At 43.1% G+C, this 16,116-nt stretch overlaps 2 protein-coding genes across 2 annotated transcripts; one reads left to right on the forward strand and one right to left on the reverse strand.

The window, feature by feature from the left end:
* Positions 1-702: 702 nt before the first annotated feature.
* LOC122647301 (uncharacterized protein K02A2.6-like) lies at positions 703-4,178 on the forward strand. Its single transcript, XM_043840721.1, has 4 exons — positions 703-891; positions 976-2,170; positions 2,367-2,985; positions 3,776-4,178. The coding sequence occupies exons 1-4, from the start codon at positions 703-705 to the stop codon at positions 4,176-4,178; spliced, it is 2,406 nt and encodes an 801-aa protein (XP_043696656.1).
* An 8,768-nt stretch (positions 4,179-12,946) lies between these two features.
* Positions 12,947-15,575, reverse strand: LOC122647302. The gene is made up of 4 exons (XM_043840722.1): positions 14,979-15,575; positions 14,243-14,899; positions 13,776-13,906; positions 12,947-13,655 (listed from the first exon to the last, which is right to left on the reverse strand). Exons 1-4 carry the CDS (start codon positions 15,573-15,575, stop codon positions 12,947-12,949), a joined length of 2,094 nt encoding a protein of 697 aa, XP_043696657.1.
* Positions 15,576-16,116: the final 541 nt, after the last annotated feature.

A 16,116-nucleotide genomic window follows, 5' to 3' on the forward strand; every position in this document is an offset into this window, starting at 1 on the left:
TCAAGATGCTAGCTATAGAACAATACGCAGGCTTAACTGACCCGGAGGATCACTTGGAAACTTTTAAGTCCATCCTGTTCTTTCAAGGTGCTTCAGATGCCATAATGTGTAGAGCCTTCCCATCCACTTTGAAGGGAGCCGCACGACAATGGTTTTCTCATCTCCCTCCCAGAGAGAGAATCCGAACCAAAGTATACTGCACTGATGCACACCCGGACATATGTGTTAAATGAAATCAAGGATCGGGTTGCACTGCGTTGGCCAGCCAAGATGGTTAAACCAGCGTATGAACGTAATAAAAATAAGTACTGCCATTTTCACCAAGATCACGGCCACGATACTGAGGAGTGTAGACAGCTAAAAGATGAGATAGAAGCTCTTATTCAAAGAGGACGTCTCGGCCGATTTGTCAAAAAAGAGACAAAAAATCGAAATATGGATCCTCGAGCTCGGGAACCCGAGCAAAGGCGTAAGTCATCTCTCAAGACAGATAAAGAAGAATCACTCCATGGTAAGCCCCACATTGAGAATGCACCCTTGAGAGAAATCACAACCATATTTGGTGGACCTGGTCTGGGAGGAGAAACCTCCAACTCTCGAAAGCAGCATGCGCGGAATGTGCTCCAAACGGAAGCTATCATCAAGAAGAGAAGGACCAGCTACCCGATAACCTTTTCCGATGAAGATTTGATAGATATCTAGATGCCTCACGATGATGCTCTAGTGATCAAGATGGTAATCGCCAATTGTACGGTGGGGAGAATTTTGGTTGATAATGGGAGCTCGATTGATGTCCTATATTATGATGCATTTGAAAAGATGCTCCTGAAACCCGAGATGCTGAAAAGAGTAGAATCCCCGTTGTATGGGTTCAATGGAGCCATTGTTCAGGTCGAATGATCAATTGAGTTGTTGGTCACGATAGGGACAAAACCCAAACTCTCTACTGTGATGATGAACTTTCTGGTGGTAAAGGTGAATTCAACACACAATGGGATATTAGGACGCCCTGGACTCAATGCGCTACAGGCGGTGGTGTCTGCTCCACATTTGGTGATGAAGTTTCCCACTGATCACGGGATTGGGGAATCTCGAGGAAGCCAAATGACGACTCACCGCTGCTATGAAGGATACTTAAGGGACAGCGGAAAGGAACCTCAAATGAACCTGATCCATTTGGACGATAATCGAGATGTTAAAGAGCCAGAAAGAGGCGAACCAGCAGAAGATCTGACCTCCATAGAAATGATAGAAGGGGACAATACGCACGTTGTCCAAATAGGAGCGAACCTGATGGGAGAGAGAAAAACCGAGCTCATAAATTTCCTGAGAGCAAACGTAGACGTATTTGCCTGGTCAGCTACTGATATGCCTGGGATAGATAGAAAGATAGCTGAGCATAAGCTTAGCATCTACCCCAATGCCAAGCCAGTGTTTCAGAAAAAGAGAACTTTTGCACCCAAACGACAAGAGAAAATAATTGAGGAGGTGACCAAGCTCCTGGATGCTGGATTTATTGAGGAAGCCATCTACCCAGAATGGCTTTCAAATGTTGTAATGGTCCCAAAGTTTAATGGAAAATGGCGAATGTGTATTGACTTTACGGATTTGAATAAAGCTTGTCCTAAAGACTATTACCCTTTGCCTCACATTGATTTGTTGATATATGCCACGGCAGGCCATGAAATGCTTTCTTTCATGGATGCCTATTCGGGATATAATCAGATTAAAATGTATGAGCCCGATGTTTTGAAAACTTCTTTTATCGCAGGCAGAGATACATACTGTTATATTCGCATGCCATTTTGGCTAAAGAATGTAGGGGCATCCTACCAACGTTTGGTGAATTATCTCTTCAAACATCAAATAGGCTGGAACATGGAAGTTTGTGTAGATGATATGCTTGTGAAAAGCTTGAAAGCACAAGATCATATCATAGATCTAAAGGAGACATTTCAAGTTCTAAGAGAAAGTAACATGAAGTTGAATCCAGCCAAGTGTGCTTTTGGGGTTACATCTGGGAAGTTCCTCGATTTTATGGTTTCCCAAAGAGGAATAGAAACAAAATCAGCCAAGATTAAAGCTACACTTGAGATGCATCCGCCTGGTAGAGTCAAGGAATTACAAGAACTGACAGGAAGAGTTGTGGCACTTGGGAGATTTATATCGAGTTCGGGGGACCGATGTCTACCTTTCTTCAAGGCTCTTAAAAATCAAACAAAAGAACGAAGAACCCAGGGACACAAACTTACAATGCCAGATTGCCTTCACCGAAATAAAAAGATATTTGGCACAACCCCCGCTTCTATCCAAACCTGAACCAGGGGATATATTGCAACTATATCTGGCTATTTTTGCTATTGCAGTGAGTGCAGTATTGGTCAGAGGAGATGGGCGAACACAAAAACCGATATATTATGTAAGTAATGTCCTTTTAGATGTGGAAACTAGGTATAGCAACGTGGAAAAATATGCCTACGCATTGATTGTTGCAGCAAGGAAGCCAAAGCCTTATTTTCAAGCTTATACCATCAAAGTACTCACCAACCAACCATTGAAGAAGATTTTGGCCAAGCCTGACCACTCCGGGAGACTGATAGCATGGTGTGTTGAGCTAGGTGAATTCGACATCCATTATAAACCCCGAACTGCAATAAAAGCTCAAGCCTTGGCAGATTTTTTAGTAGAATGTACACATCCCGAGGAGGAAATCATTGACATCGCAGGACCAGAGGAGATGACCGAGGAATGGACGTTGTATGTCGATGGCTCCTCTAGTGTGCAAGGATGTGGGGCAAAATTGATATTAACTAGCCCTGGAGGATTTATTGTACAGTATGCCTTGAGATTTGAATTCCAGACCACCAATAATGGAGCCGAATATAAAGCTCTGATTGCAGGATTGACGCTGGCACAAAGTTTGATGATAAAATATATCACTGTGTATAGTAATTCGCAGTTGATAGTTAATCAAGTCAAAGGAGAGTATGAAGCCAAAGAATCTCGGATGGCCCAATACCTGAGCAAAGTACAGACTTTAATCCTAAGTTTTAATCATTTTCAGATAATCCAGGTACCTCGGGCACAAAATGTTTCTGCAGATGCCTTATCCAGACTAGCCACCTCAGATTTTTAAGATCTGAGCAAGACGGTATATCTGGATGTACTCACTTCCCCAAGCATAGCACAATCCGAGGAAGTACTATAGGTGGAAATAGAACCTTGCTGGATGGATCCGTTAATCAACTACCTGCAGGAGGGCACATTGCCTACTGACAAAGAAGAAGCAAAGAGAATCAGGATGAGAGCTGCACAGTACATAATGATAGAGGGAACACTTTATAAAAGGCATTTACGATGCCTTATTTGAAATGCCTCCGACCATCGGAAGCAGATTATGTACTTTGGGAGATACATGAAGGCATTTATGGACAACATCTGGGGGGCAGAGCACTAGCTCACAAAGTCATCCGACAAGGATATTTTTGGCCATATCTCAGTAAAGAAGCATTAGATTTTGTTCGAAATGCCAGAAATGTCAAAAGTTTACACCTATTACACATCAGCCGGCAACCGAACTCACTTCCATCGTAAGTCCCTTACCTTTCGCCCAGTGGGGAATGGATATATTGGGACCTTTTTCCAAAGCATCTGGAGGCAAACAATTTGCAGTAGTGGCTGTTGATTATTTTACCAAATGGGTGGAAGCAGAAGCATTAGCAACCATCACTGTGGCAAAGGTCTAGAAATTCTTTTTACATTTGGTTATATACAGGTATGGAATCCCGAGGACCCTCATCACTGACAATAGAAAGCAGTTTGAACAAAAATTCAAGGAGTTCAGTGACCAATATGAGATTCAATTAAGGAAAACCTCGGTAGCACATCCTCAATCCAATGGGCTAGCAGAAGCAACAAATAAAATTCTATTAGATGGAATTAAGAAGAAACTCAAAACGGCCAAAGGATTATGGGCGGAAGAATTACCTAATATTCTTTGGGCATACCGTACAACCACAAGGTTAGCAACTGGAGAAACGCCCTTCATGCTGGCATATGGAACTAAAGCAATACTCCCAGTCGAAATAGGAGAAACATCAATGAGGATACAACTCTACAATCCTGAGATTAACAATGAGGAATTAAGGACAAACTTAGACTCGTTGGAAGAAATTTGAGAAACAGCTCGAATAAGAAACATGGTACATCAACAACGCACAGCACGCTACTACAATGCGAAGTTGAAAACTAGAACATTCCAACAAGGAGAATTGGTCCTACGCAAGGTGGAAGTCTCAGATCCGAGGTCCATAGGGAAGTTATCCCCCAACTGGGAAGGACCATATAGAGTTTCTAAACGAGTAGCACCAAGAGCATATCATTTGGAAACCTTGGAGGGGACACCCATACCACGGTCATGGAATGCAGAAAATCTATAAAAATTTTACCAGTAAAAGGCAGTAAAAGGTCAGCTGTTGGTAAATGTTAGATCACAATTTTTGTCAAGTATGCCCGGTCCATTCTGAAGCATCATAAATTGTAAATGTTCCTCATATGATGAATAAATGGGATATGAATTGATGGCAAGCATGTGAATTTTCTCACAATTAGGGAGCACAAATATGGTGGGCATACATATTCAGATTTTCTAATGGTCATCCGACCATAATGGTGAGTTGCACCATAGGGGCGTTTCCCCAAAGAAATAATGGTCATCCGACCATAATGGTGATTTGCACCATAGGGGCGTTTCCCCAAAGAAATAATGGTCATCCGACCATAATGGTGAGTTGCACCATAGGGGTGTTTCCCCAAAGAACCAATGGTTATCCAACCATAATGGTGAGTTACACCATAGGGGCGTTTCCCCAAGGAAACAAATGGTGATTTGCACCATAGGGGCGTTTCCCCAAAGAAACAATGGTCATTCAACCATAATGGTGGGTTGCACCATAGGGGCGTTTTCCCCAAAGAAATATTGGACACCTGACCATAATGGTGAACCGTGTCATAAAAAGCGCCACTTAAAAAATAAAAAAATAAAAAAATTGAGATAAGGCAAGAATCGTGATAGCACTACAATTGAACCGAGGTGGAATATCAACTACAAAGGACATATGAGAGAGTATAAGTTCACTTCAAAGAAAAAGAGAAGCATACAAAGAAAGTAAGGTGAAGTAAAGCAGTCTCTTTATTAAATATTCAATGCAATAGTACAAGTATGAATTCATAAGCTTCATGAAAAAGCCACTACATTTCTGGAACATTGGAGCGCAATGAAGGCAACCAATATAGTTCATCCCGGAAACAAATTCATCGAGGAAGAAATCTGGCCACTTCAGTGCACGACCACACCGCCAGGAGATTATGTAAAGGGGGAACCCGTGCAGAAGAAAACCAAGGAGGATCGAACACCAAGAGTATGAACAGAGGAAATGTATATCCACCTCGGTGATCAATACCAAGATCGGTGTTGGACAAATGGCACCAGCTGCTCCAGACACCCCCTGAGAATCCAAAGAAGACGACATCGCTAGCAGTGATTCACTCCTGAGCATGGTGAAGGAAACCAAAACACCCTAGTTTTAACCTCCCGTAAACTACTGATGGAAAGAAACCGAAAAATCCTGGGAGAAAACAAAGGCATTTGGGTCCTTCAGTAGCTCGAAAGATCCACGCCCATGGTCACCAAATATGTTAACAGTGAAGATCAACCGCGAGAAGTCCCCAAAGGATTCTCTACCCCTCCAGAACACCCTTCCTCCTTCGAAAAGAAAGAGAAATGGAGATATCTTAGAGAGGTACCACCACAGCATGATGACCCAAAAGACATTACATGTCGATTGAAGATCGAAGCTGCGATGGAAAATGTCGATTGAAGATTGAAGCCGAAAGCAAAACCCCTATAAGGAGAAATTCCTTGAAGATTCGGTGTTGTTTATGTGCTGGAAAATGTCCATGATCAAGATAAGATTGCAGAAATAAAATCTCTATGAGATGGCGATAACAATAGCGAACTAAAGCCATGAAAGAGTGGGAATCTCTTCTTCAAAATTGAAGAACTTCAGAAAGGTCTCACAGATACATAAAGCAAGGTGACGGTTCGAGATAAAGAAGAGATTTAATGAGGCAACTCCCCCATGATTCAAAGGAGTTATATCATGGGCCACGTGTTTCAATCTTGGAGAGTTCGTACTATCTCCACGTTCGAAAAAGGTGCCATTTCCAAAATGACGATTCAATTCACCCAACAGTTTTGAAAAGCGTAAAGCTAGGAGAAGCGCCGCTTAAAGAGGAAAACAATAAATGAAAGCTCATCGAATACGCCAAAAATCTTGGAAAAGAAAGATATCCATTATTAGAGATCACAATGCAAGCGTCGTCAGAAGCTAGAGAAGTAATACAAGGTACACAAAATATCACTACATTTTTTGAAATATACGTATAAATACAAATATCCGAGATGTCACAGAACAAAAACAAACAAAACACACACTTCTATGAGTTTAGCTCGGGACCTGGTGGAATAGGAGGCAAAGGCCCAGGAACATTCTGCAGGGGAGGAAATGTAGGAGGGGTTATAGATGAAGGATCAAACATTAGCTCCTGAACAGGAATTCAAAAATCAAACCCTAGTTCTATTTTGTTCCATTCAAAATCCGAGATGATATCCTTTAATTGAAGGAACAACCGATGAGCCCCTTCTCTCTCCTTCTCCCTGCAAAAAATGTTTGAAGGTTGGGGAATCAAGTATATGTGTGATTGTCAATCTTGCAGCAACACGTCTTTCAGCCCATACATAATCACTCACATGGATAGGAAAGCCCCTCTATTTATAATAGAGGGGAAATTACAAATAGAAAGGGGAACTCCTAATCATGATAGGATTCCAAGTTACAATAGGAAAAGAACTAGAACTAACAACTCAAACTCAAACTAAGACTAACAACTCACAATAGAATTAGGACTTGACATAATTAGAAACTAGGACTCCAATTAGGACTAGGAAAATAGAAGATACACATATCAACCAAATCACTGTTCACGTAAACAGTGTCACATGAATTGTTTTTCAACAGATACTTACTCTAAAGTTGGCAATGCTGCTGCTTGGTATGAGCGTCGCCAAAAAATCCTTCAGACCAAGCAACTGGAGTGCCAAGTAAAGTTCCGAAGAGACGAAGGAGTTCTGGTGGAGTGGAGGAGGTGATGTTGGTGGAGAAAGACGACCATCATAAAGCAGGTACAATCATCTTGCAATTTATCACATCCAATCATCTCCCCTGTCACTGGATCCTGAAAAAACAATGGGAAGGGTAAAAAGTTACTTTGCAATTAAGATCACGAGTAAGATTACTAAAAGAAAGGAGGTTAATAGCAAATTTAGGAATGTCCAAAACCGAAGACAAAGTAAGAGAAGAAGTGCAGTTGATGATTCGTTTTCCAAAGATGGAGCAAAGGGAACCATCAGCTACCTTGACTTTATCTTTCCCAGAAGTGGGAGAATAGCGATGGAAAGGCTAGAGGAACCAATCATGTGATCTGCAGCTCCAGAATCTATGATCCAAGAATGGGAAGCTACTAAAGCACAATGACCACCAAATGAAATAGCTAACCGGGCAAAGTTTGAACCCGAAGGAGCAGGAAATTGGCAGTAGCGAATGTAGTAGAGGCAGCAACAGCGGAAGACTTTAGCACGCGTAGGAATGCCTATAGATCATCCTAGGATAGACCAATGGTAGTAGTCGGGGCTGTGGTAACAGTCTCAGAGTGATTTGCCTTGTTTTTTGTTTTCTTCTTGGCAACATGTTTAGCCTTAAAGTCAGCTGGTTTCCCATAAAGTTTCCAACATTTCTCTTTGGTGTTGTAAGGTTTGAGACAATGCTCACAAGTAATAGTGTCTGTAGTAGAATCACCAAGAGAGAGATTTCCGACAGGTGCAGTAGTAGCCAAGGCAGCCGTCTGTAGGGCTGATCTGTCAGTAATAGGAGGGTGTAACATAGCAGCCCTACGGTTTTCTTTAGAGGAGACCAAGGCATAGGACTGTTGAAGTGTGGGAAAAGGAGAATGGCCCAACACTTGAACACGAATTTGGTCATACTCCACATTCAACCCTGCCAAGAAATCATAGACCCTGATCTTGTCTACATGTTTCTTATAGGCAGCAATGTCAAACAGCTGTAGTAGGGTAGAAATCATAAAAGTGGTCCAATTGTTTCCAGAGGCTGCGCAGAGTAGCATAGTATTTAGAGACGGATAACTCTCCCTGAGTAGTGTGAAGGACTTTCTTCTTGAGTTCATAAACTTGGGCATCATTGCCAAGCTGTCCCTATGTTTCCTTGCAAGCAAACCAAATCTGAGAAGTTGTATCAAGGAGAAGAAACTCATGTGCAAGGTCTGAAGTCATTGAACCAATCAAGTATGACATGAGAACTCCATTGTTTGCAAGCCACCTACTTTGAAGAGGATCAGGTTCAATTGGTTTAACACTGCTGCCATCAATATGGCCAATAAGGCCACGGCCAGCAATGGAAAAGGATGCAGATCTAGAATGGATGGATGGAGAACCCTAATTCGAAATCTGCTCTGATGCCATGTTAACAGATCAGAATTAGAGTTTGAATGCTTGGATAGTCTAAGACAGACCCCAAGCTATGTATTTATAATAAAGAGTCAAAAATACATGGACAATATTGCCCCTAACATAGCCGAGATGGCTGTACACAAAATAAAAATAGTAAAAAGTCCAGAATACCCCCACGGTATTCTAGCCCATACAATCCAACATTGATGTATTGTACACTTTAAAATTTCTAATGCTTATTTAAGTTGCTTAGCTATTAATTGAATGTTTTGCTTGCTTTAATGCTTTCTATTACTAAATTATGTGTAGAGTAGGGTATTTTAGTACGTCGTCGCCTACCAACTTAGGATTCGAAGTTAAACTCCTATTTGGACTTTGTTTTTGGAAAATCTGATAATGTCATGGTGTTTAAATGGCCTAAAATAGGCTGAATACCAAGTTTCAAACCCAAACTAGGTCTAAAACCCACCGAGGGGTTTCAAGTTGGAAAGGAAAAAAATGCACCAACTCGACCGAGATCTCGGTTTTTCGCAAGGTCAAGTTGGGGTCGAGTTCCGAGTTTTAGTCCTTGGTTTCTATTTCCTTCAGTTTTTATTTTTAGTTTGTTTCCTTTTCTTATAAGTTTCTAATTTTCTTTTGCTTGTAAGGTAAGCAATAGCTGCCCATAAATATGTATGAGCTCTTAGGTGCCCCCTAACGATTTTATGAAGATGAATGAATATTGCATTTGTGCAATCTTGTGTCCTGGTGAGAGGATGAAGGGCTGAGAGAGCCAAAACTCCTATCCCCATCTATCTTCTTTTCTATCTTCTTCCTTCTACTTTCAGTCGATCCCTTGCTGCTACTGTTGCTGTAAGAGAGCAAACCATTGCTGTTGTGATGGGGACATAAGCCCCATTCCTAAAGACTTTCAAAAAGTCTACCAAAGAAGACTGCGCAGACGTCAGCTTGGATCAGGTTCCCTTTGGATGAATGAAAAATGGAACAGTTTTTGGACTCTTGGAAGTCTTTTTCTCTCTTGCGTGAAGCAGCTCCTTCCCCTCCATCCCCCTCAAGTGGAGTATCTTCTTCTTCTTCTCTCCTTCACTGTTTCAGCAGGACAACAGGTAAGTGGTTGTTCTTATTTGTTTCCCTCCCCCACTTCTTCTTCCCCTCCTCTCCAACCAAGCCTGTTTAGCTCTTCTTCTTTTCTTCCCGTTTATCATAACATCTATCCAACCCCATCCCCAACCCGAATGCATGCTCATCACTTCCCTTCCCCTCCCTGTCATAATTTCTAAACTAAAACTTTAAAACATTTTATTTTCAGACCTGTTATGCACCTATACTGCTGTTAGTTTGTGCATCTTCTTCATGCTTGTTTATGTCTTATTCCCTATTGGAATGCATACCTAGCACTGGTTACAGCATGAATTCTATTTAGAGTATTGAAAGGTCGCTACACTTGATTTGGTAATCTTTGTACTGTTTCCTCACCCCCATTTTGCCTATCAACTGTTTGTGGAAATGATGCTGTGTTCTGATTTATATTGTTCATTACTGCAAAGGTATTTCAATATTTTATTTATGCATATGAGTCTGAATATGCTGTTGTTACCCCCTCCCTCCTATTACCTGCCATCCTAAGAGTTTCAAACTCTTAATTGTCCCTAATAGCAACCCATGTAGGAGCCCTAGTTTCTAGGTATCCTCCTGCATCAACTTGGTATCAAAGCTTGTGTTTAAGCCATCTTAGGTTGCTGTCACATGTGGGCAATCTGTCGCACACATTGCCATAGTGCTGTCCTTAGGTTCCAGCCCCTGTAAGCCCCCCTTGTATGTCCATCCGGAGTGGTGGAACATACCAAAATATGACAGGTTCCAATAACCCTACCCTTACATCTGAACAATTGGAAAAGCTCTTTCAACAGAATGAAGAGACCTTAAAAACTGTCCAGGACATTTCAGCCCGACTTAATGTCGTGGAAACATCCATGTGACAAGACCACACTGTTCAAGGTAACGAACCTAAACAAAAGTTTCCCCATCAAGAACTTGAAGAGCATGATCGTAATACTGAAGATCATGATCGATATGGGGATAACTTCCTAGGCAATGGGTGTGGTCCGGGTAGAGGAAGAGGTTGAGGACTTCAAGGACATCTTTTTCAAAAGAATCACCATCCAAATAGGGATGAAAAATTCTATGAGCCCCAAGACCAAAGATTTAATTCCAGCCAGATTATCAGCCCATCACTTTACCCCTATGCTGGACCTCATCAGGAAACGGCTCCAACTGTGGAAGGGTAAACTTCTTTCTTATGCAGGCCGTTTGGTTCTCATCAAATCTGTGCTTCAAGCTTCTCATATTTACTGGTCTGGGATATATGGGCTGTCTTCTTCCATCATCAAAACTGTGGAATCCCTCATGGCTTCTTTTCTTTGGAAAGGAACGGAATCCTCTAGATTCCTTCGCCCTATCAGTTGGGCCTCAGTTTGTCTTCCTCTTGCCGAGGGAGGATTGGGTATCAGAAGGATTAAAGAAGTGAACTTAGCGGGAATCATCAAGCTGGTTTGGAAGATTGCTTCAAGGAAGAAAAGTATTTGGGTTGATTGGATTTACATGGGGTTACTTAAGTCTGATTCTATTTGTACTGTTTCCACCCCCTCGGATGCTTCCTGGGTTTAGCGCTGCATTCTTTCCTCTAGACCCCTAGTCATTGGCTCCATTTACTCTCACATTGGGGATGGAAACTCCACTTCCTTATGGCTGGACCATTGGCACCCTTTGGGCATTCTCCTCCACCAAGTCACTCCCAGAATTATCTATGGCTCAGGTCTTCCTAGAAATGCTTTGGTGGCTGATATTATTTATGGAAATGGCTGGGTCCCTCCCCCAAATACCAACCCCGAGCTTGATCCCATTTGGATTATGCTGCAGTCCATTCAAAGAAGACCCAATCTGAGGGGTGATTGTGTGATGTGGAGGCCAAATTCCTCGGGTACTTTCAGCTCCAAAACTGCTTGGGATCTTACTCGAACGCGTCAACCTCTTGCTCCTTGGAGGAAGCTCGTTTGGTTCAAGCATCATATCGCCAGGCACTACTTCACGGTTTGGCAAGTCTTCTCCAACTGCCTTCCAACGTAGTCCTTTCTCCGGCATCGGCACATCTTGGTCTCTCCTTCCTGTGAGCTCTGTTGGAACGGAGTCGAAGATTCAAATCATCTCTTTTTTGAGTGCCCTTTTTCCAAATCCATTTGGAAAGGCATCCTTGCCAAATGCTGGCCAAGGACCCGCAGGATTCTCCCCTTTGATAGAGAATGGCTTTAGGTGGATATGACCTTTGGAGGTTCTTCTCTCTGTGATGTTGGTAGGATGGCTTTTTGTGCTACGATCAACCACATTTGGATGGAGCGTAATTTAAGGAAATGGACTACCAAATCCTGCACTATTAGCCAGATTTGGAAATCCATCTCCTTTGAAATTACTTCCAAACTCACTTCGGTTGCTCCTTCTTCTTGTAAGGACACCCCAAGGAACAAGCTTATTGTCGTCTCCTGGGGTATCCCTTCCATCTCCCTCCTAGTCATGGGCTCTTCAGCTTAAGTCCTTGGGCTTTTGTTCTTTGTCCTGTTATTTGAGGGCTATAATTCTTTTTTACTTCAGTAATGATAATTTATTCACCCAAAAAAAAGGTCGAAGCTCCCTCCAACGATGGACAAATTGATGCCAAAATCTTTTTTTTTTTGGGTAAATAAAATTTCATTACCAAAAGAGAGAAGAAAATTACAGAGGGCCCCAAAGGGGAAAGCCTACCAGCCTAAACAGTGGCCGGAGAAACCAAGGAGACATTAGAGATGCCCCAGGAGTGGACAATGGTCCTATTCCTCAGGGTGTCTATACAAGAAGAGGGGGGTAAAGAAGATAACTTTGCATTAATTTCAAAGGAAATGGAATCCCAAATCTTCTAGAAAGGCTGAGAGTTAGAGGTCCATTTTCTCAAATTGCGCTGCATCCAAATATGATTGATAGTAGCACAGAACGCCAGCTTCCCAACCAAGTCGCAAACAGAGGAGCCCGCGAAAGTCATATCAACCCAAATCCATTCTCTAGGGAAGGGAAGGATACTTCTACGAGAAGGCCAGCATTTGAGGAGAACACCCTTCCAAATGGCAGCAGTAGTAGGGCACCCAAAGAACAGGTGGTTCAAATCTTCATCATTGTTCCAGCAAAGGCAGCAAGCGCGAGAGACCATGATCTGGTGGCTGCGAAGAAAGGCTTGAGTGGGGAGACAGTTGTTGAAAACTCTCCAGGCTGTGAAGCAGTGCCTAGGGATGTGATGCTTGAACCAAAGGAGCCTATGCCAAGTAACCAAAGGGACTTTCAGCCAGACAAAATTCCAAGCAGCCTTGGAAGAGAAGGAGCCAGAGTTGCTCGAGACCAAGTAACACAGTCACCACTAGAGATAGGCCTTCTAGTGACAGAGTGGAGCTCATTCCAGATGGCAGTGAGGGAAGGGCCAGCTGGGGGTGGAGCCCAACCATTGTGATCTAGGATATCAGCAACCAAAGAAAGCCTATGAAAATCAGAGGAGTAGATGGATCTAGGGGTGATCTGGTGCAGGAGAATTCCCCTAGGATGCCAGTTGTCGAGCCAAAGATAAGTAGATTGACCATCGCCAATGTTGGAGCGAATAGCTTGAAGGACTAAAGGACGACAGGCAAGGATCTTTCTCCAGACCCTAGAGGCATCAGATAAGGAGGCAGCAGTCCAAATAGAGTCATGGCGAAGAAGACCCAAATAAATCCAATCCACCCATATGCTCTTCTTTTTCAAAGCAATCTCCCAGAGAAGCTTGATGATACCAGCTGAATTGACATCTTTGATTCTTCTAATGCCTAACCCTCCTTCCTTCTTGGGGAGGCAAACAGCAGCCCAACTCAATGGATGGAGAAACCTCGAGGTGTCAGAACCCTTCCAGAGGAAGGAAGCCATAAGAGCTTCGAGAGCCTTGATAGTAACTTGAGGTAGCACATAGATACCCGACCAATAGATATAAGAAGCCTCCAAAACTGATCTAATGAGGACCAACCTGCCAGCATAAGATAAAAGTTTGCTTTTCTAGAGTTGGAGTCTTTTACGGATCAGGTCCAACATGGGAGTACAGTGATGAGCAGACAATCTAGCCGGGATCAAAGGAATCCCCAAGTACTTGACAGGCAGCTGACCTTCAAGGAACCTTGAAGAGGCAAGGAAGGCAGCTTTGTCAGAATCCGAAACTCCTGCAAAGAAGATGAGGGACTTGGAGGAATTGATACGAAGGCCCGAGAGATCTTTGAATTGCTGGAGGCAAAGCAAAATAGTTTCTAGAGAGGCAATTGAAGCCTTGGAGAAAATCATCAAGTCATCAGCGAATGCCAAGTGAGTGAGCTTGAGGGCTTTACACTTGGGCATAGGAGAGATGAGCTGCTGGTCAGTGCAAAGCTAGATCTGTCTAGAGAGGACTTCCAAGGCAATAGTGAATAAATAAGGGGAAAGAGGGCAGCCTTGCCGAATCCCCACTGAGGCTCCAAAATACCCTGCCGGACTGCCATTGACCAAGATTGAGAATTTAGGGGAAGAGATGCAAGAGCTAATCCAGTGCACAAAGGGTAAAGGAAACCCCATCTGAGTCATCACTTGAGCAATGAAGTCCCACCAAATAGAATCAAAAGCTTTGTGGATGTCAATCTTCAGTAGCAGTGAGGGGGAGTGATTCTTCCTTTCAAAGCCCCGAACAATGTCATTGCACAAAAGGATATTATCAGAGATGTTCCTGCCTGGAATGAAAGCTGTTTGGTTATCACTAACCAATAGGTCCACCACACTCTTAAGCCTTCGAGCAAGGATTTTGGCAATAAACTTGTACAGCAGGTTGCAGAGGGCTATGTGCCTAAAATCATTCATAGCAATGGCTCCTTCTTTTTTGGGGATGAGACAGAGAAAGGTGTGGTTGATCCCATTGACTTGGTTGGGATTGAGAAAGAAGCTCTCAATTGCAGCAATAAGATCAGATTTAATGATGTCCCAAGCAGCTATAAAGAAGCCCATACTAAAGCCATCCGGGCCCGGAGCACCAATGACTTTGAGAGAGTGAATAGCTTTCACTATTTCTTCTTCTTTGGGGATAGCACTTAAGGAATCCAGAAATTCAGGGGCGATAAACTTGTTGAGCAGATGGCTAGGGACAGTAGCATGGTCTTCTTGCAGCCCTGTGAAAATTCCTTTGAAGTGCTGGACAGCCAAGTCCTTAATATCCTTCACTGTGTTGACAATAGAGCCATCCTTCCGAGAGAGCTGAACAATAGAGTTAGCATTGACTCTAGCTTTCACGGATCGATGGAAATAGGCTGAATTAGAATCCCCCAATTCCAACCATTCTAGACTTCTGCTTGAGAAAGCTTTCTTCACTAGCTAGCAAGGAGGAGAGCTGATTTGAGACCACTTTTTCTTCAGCAGCAAGGGAGACATTGTGCAAATCAGACTGCAGCCTAGCTTGAATGGAATGAAGCCTATCTTTACACTCTGGAACTTGGAGAGTAATATTGCCAAATATGTTTAGGTTCCAGTCCTTGAGAGCAGCCTTGACATTTTTGAGCCTCTTGGAGAAGGCAATGAGAGGGGAGGAGAAGGCATAGACAGGCTTTTGCCAAGCTTCAAGGACAACCGGGAGAAAGGTTGGGTGGGAAGACCACATATCAAAGTATTTGAAAGGTTTGGGGCCAAAGGAAGTAAAGGGCTGGATATCAAGGGAGATGGGAGAGTGATCAGATATGCCTGGGTTTTCAAAAGATGCATGGGAGGAAGGGAAGGAGTGAAGCCACTCTTCATTGACCAGGACTCTATCAAGTTTGCAGGCAATGCGACTGTTTCCAGCCCTTTTATTACTCCAGGTAAGAGGAAAGCCACTCCATCTGAGATCATTAACAGCTATGTCTTCAATGCAATCATTAAAAGCATTCATAGCATCCATGTCGATATGATCTCCCCCCTGTTTTTCATGACTGTACCGAACGATGTTAAAGTCTCCCCCTAGACCCCAAGGCTGGGACCCAATTTGGGTTGCAAGGGATCTGAGATCTGCCCATAAAGAAGTCCTAAGAGCAGGACAATTTTCAGCATAGATAACCGAGAAGAAAAAGGAGAAATGGCCTAAGGGGTCAGAGAAATTGGTATGCAGGTATTGAGAGGAGGAAGCAGAGAGAGAAATGGAAATTTTTTTGGGATCCCAGAGGAGCCAAATTCGACCATTGGAGTGATGGTTGTAGTTGGAAAGCAGAGACCAACCAGGAGCTACGGAGGCAAGGATTTTGGGAGAGTTGGGCTCCTTAACATGAGTTTCCAAGAGGCAGCAAAAACTCAAACGAGAGGATCTAATGCACGAACGAACAGCGGCCTGCTTCACAGGAGAGTTGAGCCCGTGAGTATTCCAGACAGTGCCGTGGATCATTACTACAGGTTGCAGGGGGCAGCGAAGGCTCAAGGAGCCTGGTCAGCACAGCACGAGACCTGGT

This window comes from Telopea speciosissima, unplaced genomic scaffold (genome assembly GCF_018873765.1).
Source record: "Telopea speciosissima isolate NSW1024214 ecotype Mountain lineage unplaced genomic scaffold, Tspe_v1 Tspe_v1.0020, whole genome shotgun sequence".
Classification (NCBI taxonomy): Eukaryota; Viridiplantae; Streptophyta; class Magnoliopsida; order Proteales; family Proteaceae; genus Telopea; species Telopea speciosissima.